Genomic DNA, 13,290 nt, shown 5'->3' on the forward strand with positions numbered 1-13,290 from the left:
TCTCCCGGTTTAACCCCCGTGACCTTTGAACTTCCTGGGAGGTCAGCAGCACGTCCCCCTTCCCCAGCTGTCTTTCTGCCTCTGGCCCGATGGGAGGGAGGGCCCTGGGCCCGTTCCATTTTGCGCCCGTATTGATCTGTTGGCAGCAATGGGCTGGATAATTAGCCAGGAATTAGGGTTTCTATTACAGCCAGGAGGCTGCTCCAGCTGATTTATCACCTGAATAATTTACTGTGATTGAAAGGAAATTAAAATGAACTCCATTTGACAACTGTGAGCTTTTATGGGCTTTAGTGAAGGCTCAAAAGCCAGATTAATAGCCTGGTGTTGGTTAATAGTCTGCCGAGAGTAAATACAGCAGGCTGTGCTCGGTGGCGGCCTTCCTGCCTCGGCCAGAGGAGGGACCAGCTCCCGCCAGGAGCGTGGCGTCCACGACAGCGTCAATGCGAGTTTTACTGAAACAGATTTCACTGTTGGAAAGACACACGCACTCACACCACCCGCCGTTGTTTCTTTTTTTTTTCCTTTTCTCCTTCAAGGTGATTTTTACTTACTTCACATGTAGAAAAAAACAGAATTGCTTTTTCAATAACCATTTTGAGAAGGAAGTGTTTCATTGTCCCAGGATGCCTGTACATTAACCCCTTCCACCCAGGGACAAGGGTTTACTAAGTTCCCATATAAAAGAGAGAAGCCTGGGTCCATCCCACTGGGGCAGATCTTGGTGGGAAAAGCAGCCAGGTGGGCTCTGAGCTTGTGAAAGTGACAAGCGGAACCCCAACCTCACCCTAAAGAGATAGAGGTTCTTCCCATGGGAGGGTGGGCAGGATGATTAAGAAGGATTTGACCACTCAAGCCTATGGCAAGACTCTGAGGGCTCTGGAATGACTGGCAGACTCTGGTTGCCAAAGGCTAGCTCTGAAAACCAGCCAGTCAGAAATCTGGCTCCTAGTATTGTTCGGGGACATGGAGACCCGTGTAACCATCTTGCACAAGATGAACAAAAGGTCCTGAGGTCGGATTCCAGCTCTACAGAAGCCTTTTGGCCCTGAAAGTGGGGTGAAATGACTAAAAAAAAGTCCCAATCTGTAAAATGGGGCTCACAAATCTTGCCCAGCCTGCATAGCAGATATTTACATGGAGACTCTGAAGAGAGGATGGATGGGAAAGAGCTCTGAAAACTGTACAGGATCACAAGCAGGTGAGGATCACTGCTGCTGTTGTTAGGCTGTGTCATCAAAATCACAATTACTACCACCCCAGGTATGGAAACAGGTCCAGAGAAAAAGCGACTTGCCCAGCAGAGCAGAAGCTGGACTCAAGTCCAACTCCCCCAATTCCAAGGCCAGTAAATGTTCATTCTTCCCCACAAGCTGCCACTAGACCTTGGAGACCAGATATGCTCACAAATGGCAAAAGTGCCGGCCCCTTCCTGGCACCACTGCCGTGCATTCTGGGGCTCACAAGGTAAGGCCGCCAACGGGCACAAGTGGCACGAGGAACCTGTACCCTTGATGCGCATTCTTTCCCAGCCTGCGGGCCCTTGCTTGGCCGTCATTTGTCCAAAGTGATTGGGAATGGCGAGCTAGGGTATGTCATTCATAGTCCAGTGCCTGTGTGTGTGTGCCTGGCACCCCCACGGCCTCACCTCCCATCTCTCCTCATTACGGCCCATTACGGGGAGATGAAGCAGATTAACCAGAAAGCACTGAGTCAGTCATTATCCCACCAGAAGGCCCCGCCTCAGAGCCCACACAGTCAGAGACAGGCCCGCAGTGTGTCCGCGTCATCCTGAAGGACACGGCACAGCCAGACTGCTGCAAATGGAGCCCTCACAGAGTCTGTAAGTCAGGTCTCTCCCCCGAGACCCATCTCCCCATGGGCCTCTCGACCTGTCCCCCAACGGCTCCTCCTCCATGACATCCTCCCTGATGCTCCCAGCTGAGGCGATGTCTCCATTCATCAGGGCCCACAGACCCTTACCCTACATCATATTGCCCCTTTGAGGCTGTGGGCTGAGCTGGTGTCTGACTCATCCCATCCTCCCTCCCCTGGGTGCAGGCACTGTGCCAGACTCACAGCCACTGTGCAAGAAATAAGCATAAATAAGCATATGAGCGTCTGAGCAGGTGACTGAATGGACAGGTGGATGGACTCCTCCCGAGTATGCAGCCCTACGGTCTTCCCAGTTTCCCAGGGCATTCCGAGCTGAATGAACTATGATTAGGTTCTGAGTTTCCATGAGAATCACGTGAAACAGAGGGAAATACAGTCCCTGACACTGAATGTCTGAATTAAGTGGATAAAGGCTTAATAGAAACACCAGATTTTTTTTGTGCAGAGGCCTTGCCCTCACTCAATGAGTGACCTCAGACAAACCCTGTTCCCTCTCTGGGGCTCTAAAAAATGAGGGGATTGATAGCTTGCCTCTGTAGTCCCTGCTGGCTCTAAAATTATGTGATCTTATTAAAGGTTAGAAGATAACTTTTCTCCCAGGTTCTGGAGGGAAAGATTGGTCTCATCCAAGGAAGTTTCCAGGTCGAGTCCCTTTTCTTTCTCCTCCTATGTCAGATGGAATGTGGCTTCAGCCACTTCTCTGAAGGGCTTTGAGCAGTGAGAGAAGCTGTCTGCGATGGAAACAGCCTCTTCTCCCTAAAGCGCAGGACCTAGCTTGTGTGAGGTCAGCTCTGGCCAGCACATATGACTGATGTCATTCCCAGAGGAGGCGTCACTCAACTTGTAGGAAAAAAGACCGAAATTCTGAGCATAGTCTACAAGAGCAGGCCCAGCTCCCCAGCATCAGCCCCCGGCCTTCCCCAGCCCGTTCCCCAAAGCCCAGCCACACTTTCTTTCCATTCCTTACTCCTGCAACGCTCCCTCTCACCTCAGGGCCTTTGCACTCACTATTCCATATGCCAGGCATATTCTCCCCACCACATCCCTTCAGGGCTCAGCACAAGTGTTCTTCCCCCAGAAGGCCCCTGTGGCTTCCAGGCTGGCTCAGCACCTGCTTTGTGCCTTCAGAGAACCTCCGACATCCCCTCCTCGGCACCCAGTACATCTATAATCCATGACCCTTCAAGTAATCATTCTTTATTGTGATTCTTCCACACCTTAATAGGCTCCCTGAGGGCAGGTCCAAGCCTGTCTTTTTCATATACCTAGTGCCTGGCTCCATGCTTTGTACATAGTCAACATTCACTAGCGCTTGTTAAGTAACTACATAACTTGCTGGGTGGCCTGAGGCAAGTCTCTGTGCCTCTCTGGGCCTGAGTTTCCCCATCCAAAAACGAAGTGGCTAGAAGGTCTGTGAGAGCCCGCACGGGAGCTGCACAGAGACAACCAGACTGTCATAGGATGGTGGCCCCCGAGGCCTCGCTCACTCCTCCCCACCCACGGTCCCTGCCAGCACCTTTTCTCTCCCTGGGAGCCTGTGGAGGCAGCCTATGTTGTTCTGAGTGGCTCTTTGGGAAAACTTGAGAAGCATCATCTAATTAGCATGTAAAGGAAGCTCAGTGAGGCCAGTCCTCACCACCAGGACCAGCCGGCAAGTGCTGGGGAAAGTCATTGCTCATGGGCCCCTCTGACTCTCCCACCAGATGGGAGCTCTCAGCAGGCAGGAGCCCAGCCCGAGCTGCCCACGCCTGCGAGGTGTCCAGCCCAGGGCCTGTCACAGAGGGGGCACCAGGAAACCGTCTCCTGAATTAAATCCGGTACTTTGGGGACCCTATCCAGACCCTGAGAGCCTCTCATTGGGCAGAGCCTTTCTGGTCCCATCTCCACAGCCATACGCAGTGACTGCGACTCGGCCCAGGTTAGAGCAGGGGGCTGCTCAGCAGGGGGCCGTCCTGCTTTCTTCCCTCTCTTGCAAATGACCCAGCTGGGAGTTTGTCCAGTGAGACACTTCATTTCCAGATTCCTGGGTTCAGTTCTAAAAGCATGACAGGAAAATGTGACGAGAGGGCTGACAGTGGGACACATCATTGCCCTTATACCATGGTTTATGACCAGACGATGCTTACGTATTTCCACCTGCACCCTGACTGACAGGATAATGACCCAAGACCACCTCAAGTGGCCCAGAAGATCATTACCCCACCGTGTGTGAAGACCCCAGGGAAAGGACACCATCACTCTGCAGTGCCACAGCAGTCAGACACTCCACACGCCCCACTGGCCGGAGAGACAGAGGCACCAGGCAAGAAGTCACAGGAGCCCCAGACATGTCCTCCGGACCTCAGTGGGATGCTGCCACTGGCTGAGTTTGGGTGAGAATGAGTAGAACCTGGCGCTGTCACCCACATCCCGCCGATGCCTTCTACAGGGGTGACCCAGGCCTGCATGCGAGTGGTGGGTGTTGGGGCAGCAAGTCTTGGGGCATACCTGCTCAGGCTTGATGGGCTCCGCGGTGGTGAAGATTTCCGAGTAGTGCTGCCTCTCAAACACGCGGTCCAGCACCTCCAACTGCTGCTGCGTGAACAGGTCTCCCCGCATCTGCTTCCGGAGGAAATCTCTGCCCGGCAGTGAGTGACCGTTTGGCACAGGAGATTCCTGAATACCTTTGATGAGCATGAGAGAGGAGGGGTGAGTGCAGGCTACGCAAGCCGCTGAGGAAAGACATGTCAGACCCTGGATTGGGAAGAGGGTCTGAGAGACCCCAAAGCTCAGCTCCTTGCCTGAGAGACAGGAAACAGGGGCTCAGACGATGGGGTGGGTCTTTGGCCAAGGTCAGCCTACAGGTTAGCGCAGAGCCAGCCTCTCACAGCCACGTGCCAGGCACGGCGTGAAGCCTGCATCATCACATCTAATCTGCATAATGAACCCAGTGTAGATGGTGTTAGTTCCCCCACTTTGCAGATGAGAAAATCGAGGCCTAAAGAGATTAAGTGATTTGCCTGAGGAGTGGAGCTCAGGTGGACTCAGAGGCTTAATCACCAGGTGCCACTGCCTCTCCTGCACTGAAGATCCCCTTGGAAGTACAGTTTTGTCCCAGAGCTGATGTCTTTACCTGGGACATTTGCCACCACATCATGTGACCAGCCAATAAAACACTGTGTTAGGAAAGCTATAGGGAAACAGATGCTCTCATGCAGTTCTGGCAGGGGTCTACTGGTCACACACCTGTGATGGACAATTTGATAAAATCTATCAAGATCACAAATGCAAGTTCCTTTTGATAGAGCACCTCTGGGAATTTATTTTATAGCCAGACTTACACATGTTGGAAGTGATATATGTACAAGATTCTAGTAGCCAAAAACTGGAAACAATCCAAGAGTTTTTTTGTAGGAGCTGGTCAAATGAGTTATGATACACTCACACGGCGGAATACTGTGCAGCAGCAAAAAGGGAAGAGGACTCCCTCTGAGTTGATACGGAAAGATCTTCAAGACACATTGCTAAGTGAAAAACAGTAAACAAGGTACAGCCCAGCGTGTATAATATACAACTGTTTGTGTGAAAAAGGAAGAAAATAAGACTTCATATGCATTGTATGTGTGTGTACGTACATACATAAAACTCTGGAAAGCAACACAAAAAATATTTAGAGTGGTTACCCATTTAGGGAGTTAGGAACTAAGTGGATGGAGGCAAAAGAGGAGGGAGACTTTTCATAGCATGCTTCTTTTCTTTTGCTTTGCTTTGGTTTGTTGTAGAACTTTAAATGTGTTGCCTATCCAAAAATGTAAATTACCAAGAAAGTACAGGATTAAATTCTCTATGGGTTCTGTACTGTTAGCTCTTCACACTGTAACAGTCTCTGGTGATGATGTCTACATTTAAAAGAAAATATTACAAATTATCAACTTAAAAAAAAAGGAAATGTGTTGAAATATCTTTTGTGGGCATTGGGCTTGAACCATTCAAAATGGGAGGGCAAAAGTTTCCAGTGAGGAAATGGCCTCGGGGCCATCATTCCCCAAGGCCGTCTGGGATCGAGCTACTCCTGCAGGGCTGCCCAGAGACACGGCTGGACCCCAGGGCCACAGGTCAGGCTCTGCCTTTGCCATTGGGAAGCCCTGAGAGGGGGGAACCAGCACGTGTCAGGTCTCTCCCCAGCAGATGCCCTTACACAGGCCTTGCCCAGTCCTCCCTCCCACCCCCAACCCTGCCAGCCCACTGCTGCCCTAGACTTCATCCGTCATGTCAAAACCTCACCCATGTGAGGAAGGAAGCCAAACCAAGGAGCCTGAAGCAGTGGGACACTGTGTCACTGAGATACTGCCCCAAGTGGGTGCTTCCCCAACTGTCCTATCTGGGTACAATGGCAATACAGGGTCTAACATTTGAACAAAGACACCAGCTTTGGTTGTTCACATGACTGCTGGCCTTTAAGAGTTCCCCACGGAGTCTGACAGCTCAGAGAGCTCCAGCATCCTCTACACCAAGGGCCTTCAGAGGCGGCTCATGAGGCCCCTGAGAAAGTGGATCCCAGATCCAATTTTGATCTAAGCTGGGCGGCGGACTGAATGACCAGACACCCCAACATGTGGGGCCAAGGAGGAAGCAGGTCACCCTAACTGTTGGCCTCCAGCCTGAAACCTGGGGCCTCCTCTGGAAGCCTGTGACTCTGACCCTCCACGAGACGGCTCCCTGCTCCTGCCTATGGGACATCATCCTTGGAGCCCCATCTTCTGTCATCCCTGTCCGCAGGGGGATCATTTGCACAAGGGAACCAAGACGAGCAGGATGTGGGGGCTCACTGCCCAGTCTGTGTCTGCCCAGCAGTGTTCTCCCACTGGCTGGCATCTACCAAATGTCCCTTGTGTGCACAGGTACACACACACACACACACACACACATACACACACACACACACACGGGAAGAGGGCTCAGCTGGCTCCTCTTCAGCTATTGCTCTGGCCAGTCATCCTGGCCCTGGTCACTCTTGCCAAAGCTTGATCTTGGCCTGGGTCCCCAGTGCTCCCACCAAGTTTCTCCCTGTCAGAGAGAGAATGTTCACTTATATGGAACTTCTCCCTGTCTACCAACTTCACTTGTACTCCGCAGTCCCCATCCTACCAGCCAGGCCCCAAACTCCTAACAAAGGCTCCCTCCTGTCTGCCACCTCCTGACAACTCCTGCCAAGGCCTCACCCTACTGAGCCCAGGTGGGCAGTGCCCACTTCTCCCCACCACTCGGGCTGCCCCAGCAGACATGCCCCGTCTCTGCCTCTGCGGGGACTCTCCCCGGCAGCCAGGCGGTCCTTCTGTAGATGTCCTCTCCCATGGGATTCACAGGCTGGGCTCTGTACACATCTCAGAGCTCTGGAAAGGCAGCGCTTTACCTCCACCGAGGAAACTCAGACAGGGCGGCTCGGCTGAGGGTTCCTGCGAGCAAAGTCATCATCTGGTCACCGAGTAGGGCCTGGCACAGAGTACAGGCCCAGAAGGCATGCCAACTCAAGTGCACGCACTGGGGGTCCTTGGAGGCTCAGCCCCCAGGACACCACACACACTCCAGCACAGGCCTGCGCTACATTTTACAGGAAGAAGGCTCCCCACGTCCTGCTCCGGCCGTCTGAAAGTCACCCACAGCACTGTGGGATGAGCCCCGGGGGATGTCCAGGCTGTCTTGGTGACCTCCGAGTGGGGGTCTGCAAGGTGGGAAGAGCCACCTCTCTGGACACCCCCCCCCCCACTGTGATCCCTCTTGCTGCTCCCACCCAACCAGCACCTCTACCTGCTTTCTCTCCTAGGGAGGGAGGTGACATCTGCCCTGCCACTTTGCATAGATGCCGAAAGTCTGTCTTTCCTTAAGAAGGCCTGGGGCACTCTGATCACTTATTCATTGAACAGATATTGACAAAGTGCTTACTCTGTGCCAGGTAATATTAAACAAACAAAAAACAAAGGATACAGTGATGATCCAAAATAGAAAGGCTAGCCCACCTTAGTCAAGTACTCACACAAATAGATATGAATACAAACTGTGATTAGTGCTAAGTAGGAAAAGTGTAAAAATATATTCATATGATCATGAGTAACGACCTCACGGGGAGGAGTCAGGGAAGCCTTCCAAAGGGGAATCTTGCTTGAACAGAGAGTAGAGGACAAGATGCCAGCAAGACCAAATGGCGGGTGGGGTGGAAAGGGTGTGCCAGGCAGAGGAGACACCCAGAGAGGAAGAGATGAAAGGAACAGAGGGAGTGGGGGAAAGAGACCCCCAGAGATACTGAAGAGGCAGGCAGGGGTCCCCCCAGGCAGCCACAGAGGCCACAAAATCCAGAGATAATCAGAGCCTCAGTGAGGAAGGAGTAGGGAGCCTTGGGATAGGGCTGGGCAAACAATCACCCTCCACATTTCTCAGTCTTAGGGATTGAGTCACTAGTTCCTTTAGATCAGGCTGTGCTTTCTAAACCCTGCTCCCAATGTCTGGAAAGACTAGGAACTGGCAAGATGAATTTTGCATTTGTGGGCATTTGAAGGTGATGCCTGGAGTCAGCCTGTCTGCCAGAGGTGATCCACTGAGCCCATATGTAAGGTAAACCATTTCTCAGTGTCATATACCTTTGTGCCAGGACAAACACTAACCATGTGCATGCATGCTGCCTCCTCCAGGATGTCTTCCTTCATGCCCAATTCATTTCTCCATCTGACCACTTTCCCCCTCATCTTAGGAGTCAAGCCCCAGGGCTCTTCACTCTCACACAGCACTATTAGCTATCTTGGGGGGAAACACCACAGTTAATTCATCTCTGTCGAGGAGACAATAATTTGCAGGATAAATGAACAAATTAGTAATACCACCTTCACTCCCTAGGTCTTGTCTGCAATTGTCACAATCCCTCCATCTGATCGCGTTCATTCATTCATTCTTCTCTCAACCATTCTGCTCTTACTGAGCAGGCGCTGGGCTAAAGCTGGGCACAAAGTAATGAACAAAAGCTGGACCAGCCCTGTCCTTACGGAGTGATGTCCAGTGGAAGAGGCAAACGTTAACTGAAAAATAATCAGACCAGTAGAGGTGCAAGGGCCAAGCAAGACAAGTGCTCTGACAAAAAGGCTCGCGGTTCTCAGAGGCCAGGCACACAGCTGACCCGCCTCTGAGTGCCGCACACAGTGGGTGAGCACAAGCCAAACAAACAGATTACATGCAAGAGAAAGCTACAAAAATGAACACCAGAAAACCACCCCTGCACGAGGACCCGTCTGAAACTCCAGGCTCCAGGGGACACGTTCATGACGGTTTTTCATCCGCAACGATGCTGTCTGACTTCATGGAGGAGTATGGGCTCGGAGACAGGCTCCAGAGGCATTCGGACCTATTCTATTCCAGGGAGAAAAATCTGAACTCGCAATGTGAATGGTATGCTTAAATATGTGGACAGACATGGGCGAAAGTACAAAGGTATACAGGGGGCATGGTATCTTTAAATCTTTTTTTCTACTCCAAATCAAATAATATGTAATAGACCCAGTGCTGGGCTTAGTCAACCATGGCTCGTAGAATTAACATTCTGGAAGCTAGCTTCAGGGGAGCAAGGGGCAGGAAGCTCTGTCTCGGGGAGCAAAGAAATGCTGGCTTTAAATTTCAGGTTAAACCAATGTTATTCACAACCCGGCTTTGAAGCTAAAAGCTTTACACAATCGGGTCTGGTCACGCAAAGAGGGAGGAAGCAAAATAGCCTCAGATTCCCATCTGTCAAGAGAAAGCTGTCTCTTGGGTGTCTTAAAAGATCATAAACCCATTGCGTTTTCCTCAGAGCACAGCAGATTCAGGGATTTTGCATTTTTCTTCAAGGGTTCTGGTTTGTTTCTTTAAAAATCATCATGTACTTTATGTCTGCAGATGCTCACTAGGAGGAAAAAAAATAAAAACAAACAAGAATTTCCATAATTCCTTCTGGCATGGCCTTTGGCATGCAACCCCAGCTGGAAGTCCAGGAGCCTGGGGAAAGGAGGCTGGAGTCACCAGGTCAGCCTCCAGCCTTTCTCAGAGTCCCATTTCTCTACAAAGCCCAGCCCAAGCCAGAGCCCTTCCACAGACTCCTTGATCCTCACAGTTGCTCCTCAGCATGGCAGGGCAGTGGCAGGGCCCAGTGGGAAAAGGGTTGGGAGCCAGCAGACCTGGGTTCTAGCCCCAGCTCTGCCCTTACTTGCTCTGTGAGTCCAGACAACTTTCTCTCCCTCTCTGGGCTTCAGGTTCCCCATCAATAAACTAAGGAGGCTGAGTCAGTCATTTCTAACCATTTTCTTCTCCAAAATACACCTAGATTTTGTCTATTAAATAGTATTAAATGAGCATTAACCTATTTTTCCATTTTGGTTGCTCGTGCAGTCTTTGTAGGACTCAATATTCATTCCATTCCTAAATGACTGCTTGAGCCTACCCCAGGGGATCCCACTCTCTTTGCTAGTACTTGGTTTAGTAATGGACATGGGAGGAGAGCGGTGCTGTTGGGGGAGGTTCTCCGAGGAAGTCAGAGATAGGAGAAATCTTTTTTTCTTCACTGGGCTACATTTACTTTTGATCTTTTTGAGATTGTGAAAGTAACTCCCAGATCCCACCATTATTGCTTTCATGCACTATCGCATGCCCCATCCTTACCCCAGGCCCTGAGGTCCTCTCCCAGTCTGCCCTGCAGTGCTCCAAGCAGACTGACTTCCAGCCAGTTAGCTGCTTCTGAACTCTGGCACCCACCATGCTCACAGCCTGCCTCCACCAGTGAAGATGAAGAAAGAGCCGGGTCTTGGCAGGTCATTTGCCACAGGAGTCTAGAGCCAAGGCAGCTGGGAGCATTGAACTGGTGTGATCTGGGACATTTCCAGCTTCGGTCAAGTGAGTCCAGGGAGTGTGGGGTTGAGTCTCCCCAGATGGCCACGGTAGCTAATTCTAAAAGCAACCCATAAAGCAGGGACGGATCATGCTAACTTTCAGCTTTAAGAAATTGTTTCAGATCCAAGGAAAGCTTGCTGAATGCAGTAGTGGCTCCAGAATTTCTCCATAGGAGGAACTAGGCATGGGTTATAAAAGGGGGAGGAGGGCAGGCAGGATACCTGTTCTAGGGATATGTTAGCCAAATGCCCTGCATGCAACCAAGAAAGCATCATCTGTCCCTAGCAAAGAATGAAGGGGTACTGACAGAGAATGGGGACACAGGCTTCTCCAAGCCCCCTAATCCCACACTGGATGGAGGACTGCTCCATGCCAGGCACTGAGCCAAATCATTTTCCCATCCTTAAATTTCATTGATCCTCAGAACATCTGGGTGAGATGCACAATGGTTTTTATTTTTAATATTTTATTTTACTGTTTGTTTATTTGTTTGGGAGAGGATGTAAGTAGGATTATTTATTTACTTATCGATTTTAATGGAGTTACTGAGGATGGAACCCAGGACCTCATGCATACTAAGCATGCACTCTATCACTGAGCTATACCCTCTCCTCTGAGGTGCATATTCTTACCCCATTTTACAGATGAGAAAACTGAGACTCAGAGAGGTTGAGTAACTTGAGGTCACTCAGCTGGGATTTGCACCTTGGTCTCTTATCTGCAGATGCAGTGCTCTCTCCATTTCCCTTTATTCCTCAGGTCAGCCACTAAGACCAGAGCCCTTACGATGGTAGGCAGGACCATCTCGAGGGCTTTTATAAGGATTAAATGAGATAATCTCTGTGACATACTTAGCACAAAGTTAGTGTCCAAATAACAGCAGCTGCTGTCATCATCATTTTCACCAGGAAAACCCTTCCAAGGCTTTGCCAGGACAAAGCCCAAGCCTCCCAGGCCTCCACGCCCTGCCCCTCCAGTCAGGGTCACCTCTCCAGTCACCCCCAATACCATCTTAGCAGGCCCCTCCTCATTCCCCAAGTGACCCTGATGCTACCATTCACTCCATTCCCTCTGCTGACTCGCCCTTCACCCCTGCCCATCTAAGGCTCAGCCTAAAAGCCACCTTGTCTCTGAAGTCCAAAGGCTAAATTAATTGCCCTTTCTTCTCGGTCTCCTCAGCAGGTTACATAGGCCACCGCTATTATCCTGGATTTCATCCCCTTACGACCCATCCTGTGAGGTTGAGCCTCTTGGAATCCCCATTTAAAGCTGAGGAAACTGGCAGAGATAATAAGTAATGTGTTCAAGGTCACGTGACAGGGCACTTGCACACCTCTTAACAGGTCTTTGAGTAAAGCTGAGCATGGTGATGGATGTGGTACAGCACACCAGGGAGGCTCAAATCCTCACTCCATCTCTTACAAGACTATGATATTTGAGAAACTCCTTTAACCTCTCTAATCCTCCGTTTTCTCATCCATACAGTGGGACAATACATAATGACACCCAGGATTGATGAAAGAATTGAATGAGGATACATGTCAAAAGCTTAGCGTAGTACTTGGCACGTAGAAAGTGCTCAATTAACAAAGTGGTTCTAGGATTATTCCAGGTATATCTCATTTTATTGTGCTTTGTTTTATTGCATTTCACAGATAATTGTGTTTTTATAAGTTGAAGGTTTGTGGCAACCCTGAGTGAAGCAAGTCTATCGGTGCCATTTTTCCAACAGCATTTGCCTCACTTCATCACTCTGTATCACATTATGGTAAGTCTCACAATAGTTCAAACCCTCCACCAGCAAAAAGATTACAACTCACTGAAGACTCAGATGATGGTTAGCATTTTTTAGCAATAGAGTATTTTTGAATTAAGGTGTGTACATTATTTTTTAGACATAATGCTTTGCACATTTAAGAGACTACAGTATAGTATAAACATAACTTTAATATGCATTGGGAAATAAAAAAATGTGTGAATCCCTTTATTGCGATAGTCAATTTACTGCAATGGTGTGGAACCAAATTCACAATTTCCTCAAGGTATGCCTGTATTTCTTTCCTTCCCTACTGAGAGTATAAGCTCTCTGAGGACAGAGGCCATGTCTGATTCACCTCAAGCTTGGGGGTTGCGAACCAACGTTTGTTGACTGAATAAGTGACCTAGGAACTCAAGGGGCTGTAGGTCTGAATGGTTTAGGGGAACTCAGTTACAGGACAGTCTCTGGCTTCATCAGAGAACTTGGGAGAAACCCTCCGGGAGTGACCTCCATTATATCAGTGATCCCGGAGGAGGAAAGAGTGAACCAACTAGGAGTTTATGTTCTACGTTCAAAGAAAGATCTGAGGTAGTTCAAAAAATTTTAAACAAGAGTATAAGATATGCTACCAACCTAACTTAGCTGAGCAGTAAGTTTCCTGGCGATGCACACCAAAAGGAAAACACAGCAAGTCACAGAGTGCTCAGAGTCCAACAACAACAAAATGCCATTGACTCTTCTACTCAAAATAT

General features: G+C 49.8%; 1 protein-coding gene across 1 annotated transcript in view; it reads right to left on the bottom strand.

Annotated features, from left to right (window-relative positions):
* The window catches only part of PAX5 (paired box 5), a 169,106-nt gene that overhangs the window by 110,079 nt on the left and 45,737 nt on the right, over nt 1-13,290 (bottom strand). The window contains exon 6 of the mRNA XM_072959742.1: nt 4,384-4,559. Within this exon, the coding sequence (XP_072815843.1) occupies nt 4,384-4,559 (176 nt within the window). The remainder of the gene's footprint in view (nt 1-4,383; nt 4,560-13,290) is intronic.

The sequence above is a fragment of the Vicugna pacos genome, chromosome 4 (genome assembly GCF_048564905.1).
Source record: "Vicugna pacos chromosome 4, VicPac4, whole genome shotgun sequence".
In the NCBI taxonomy this organism is placed as follows: domain Eukaryota; kingdom Metazoa; phylum Chordata; class Mammalia; order Artiodactyla; family Camelidae; genus Vicugna; species Vicugna pacos.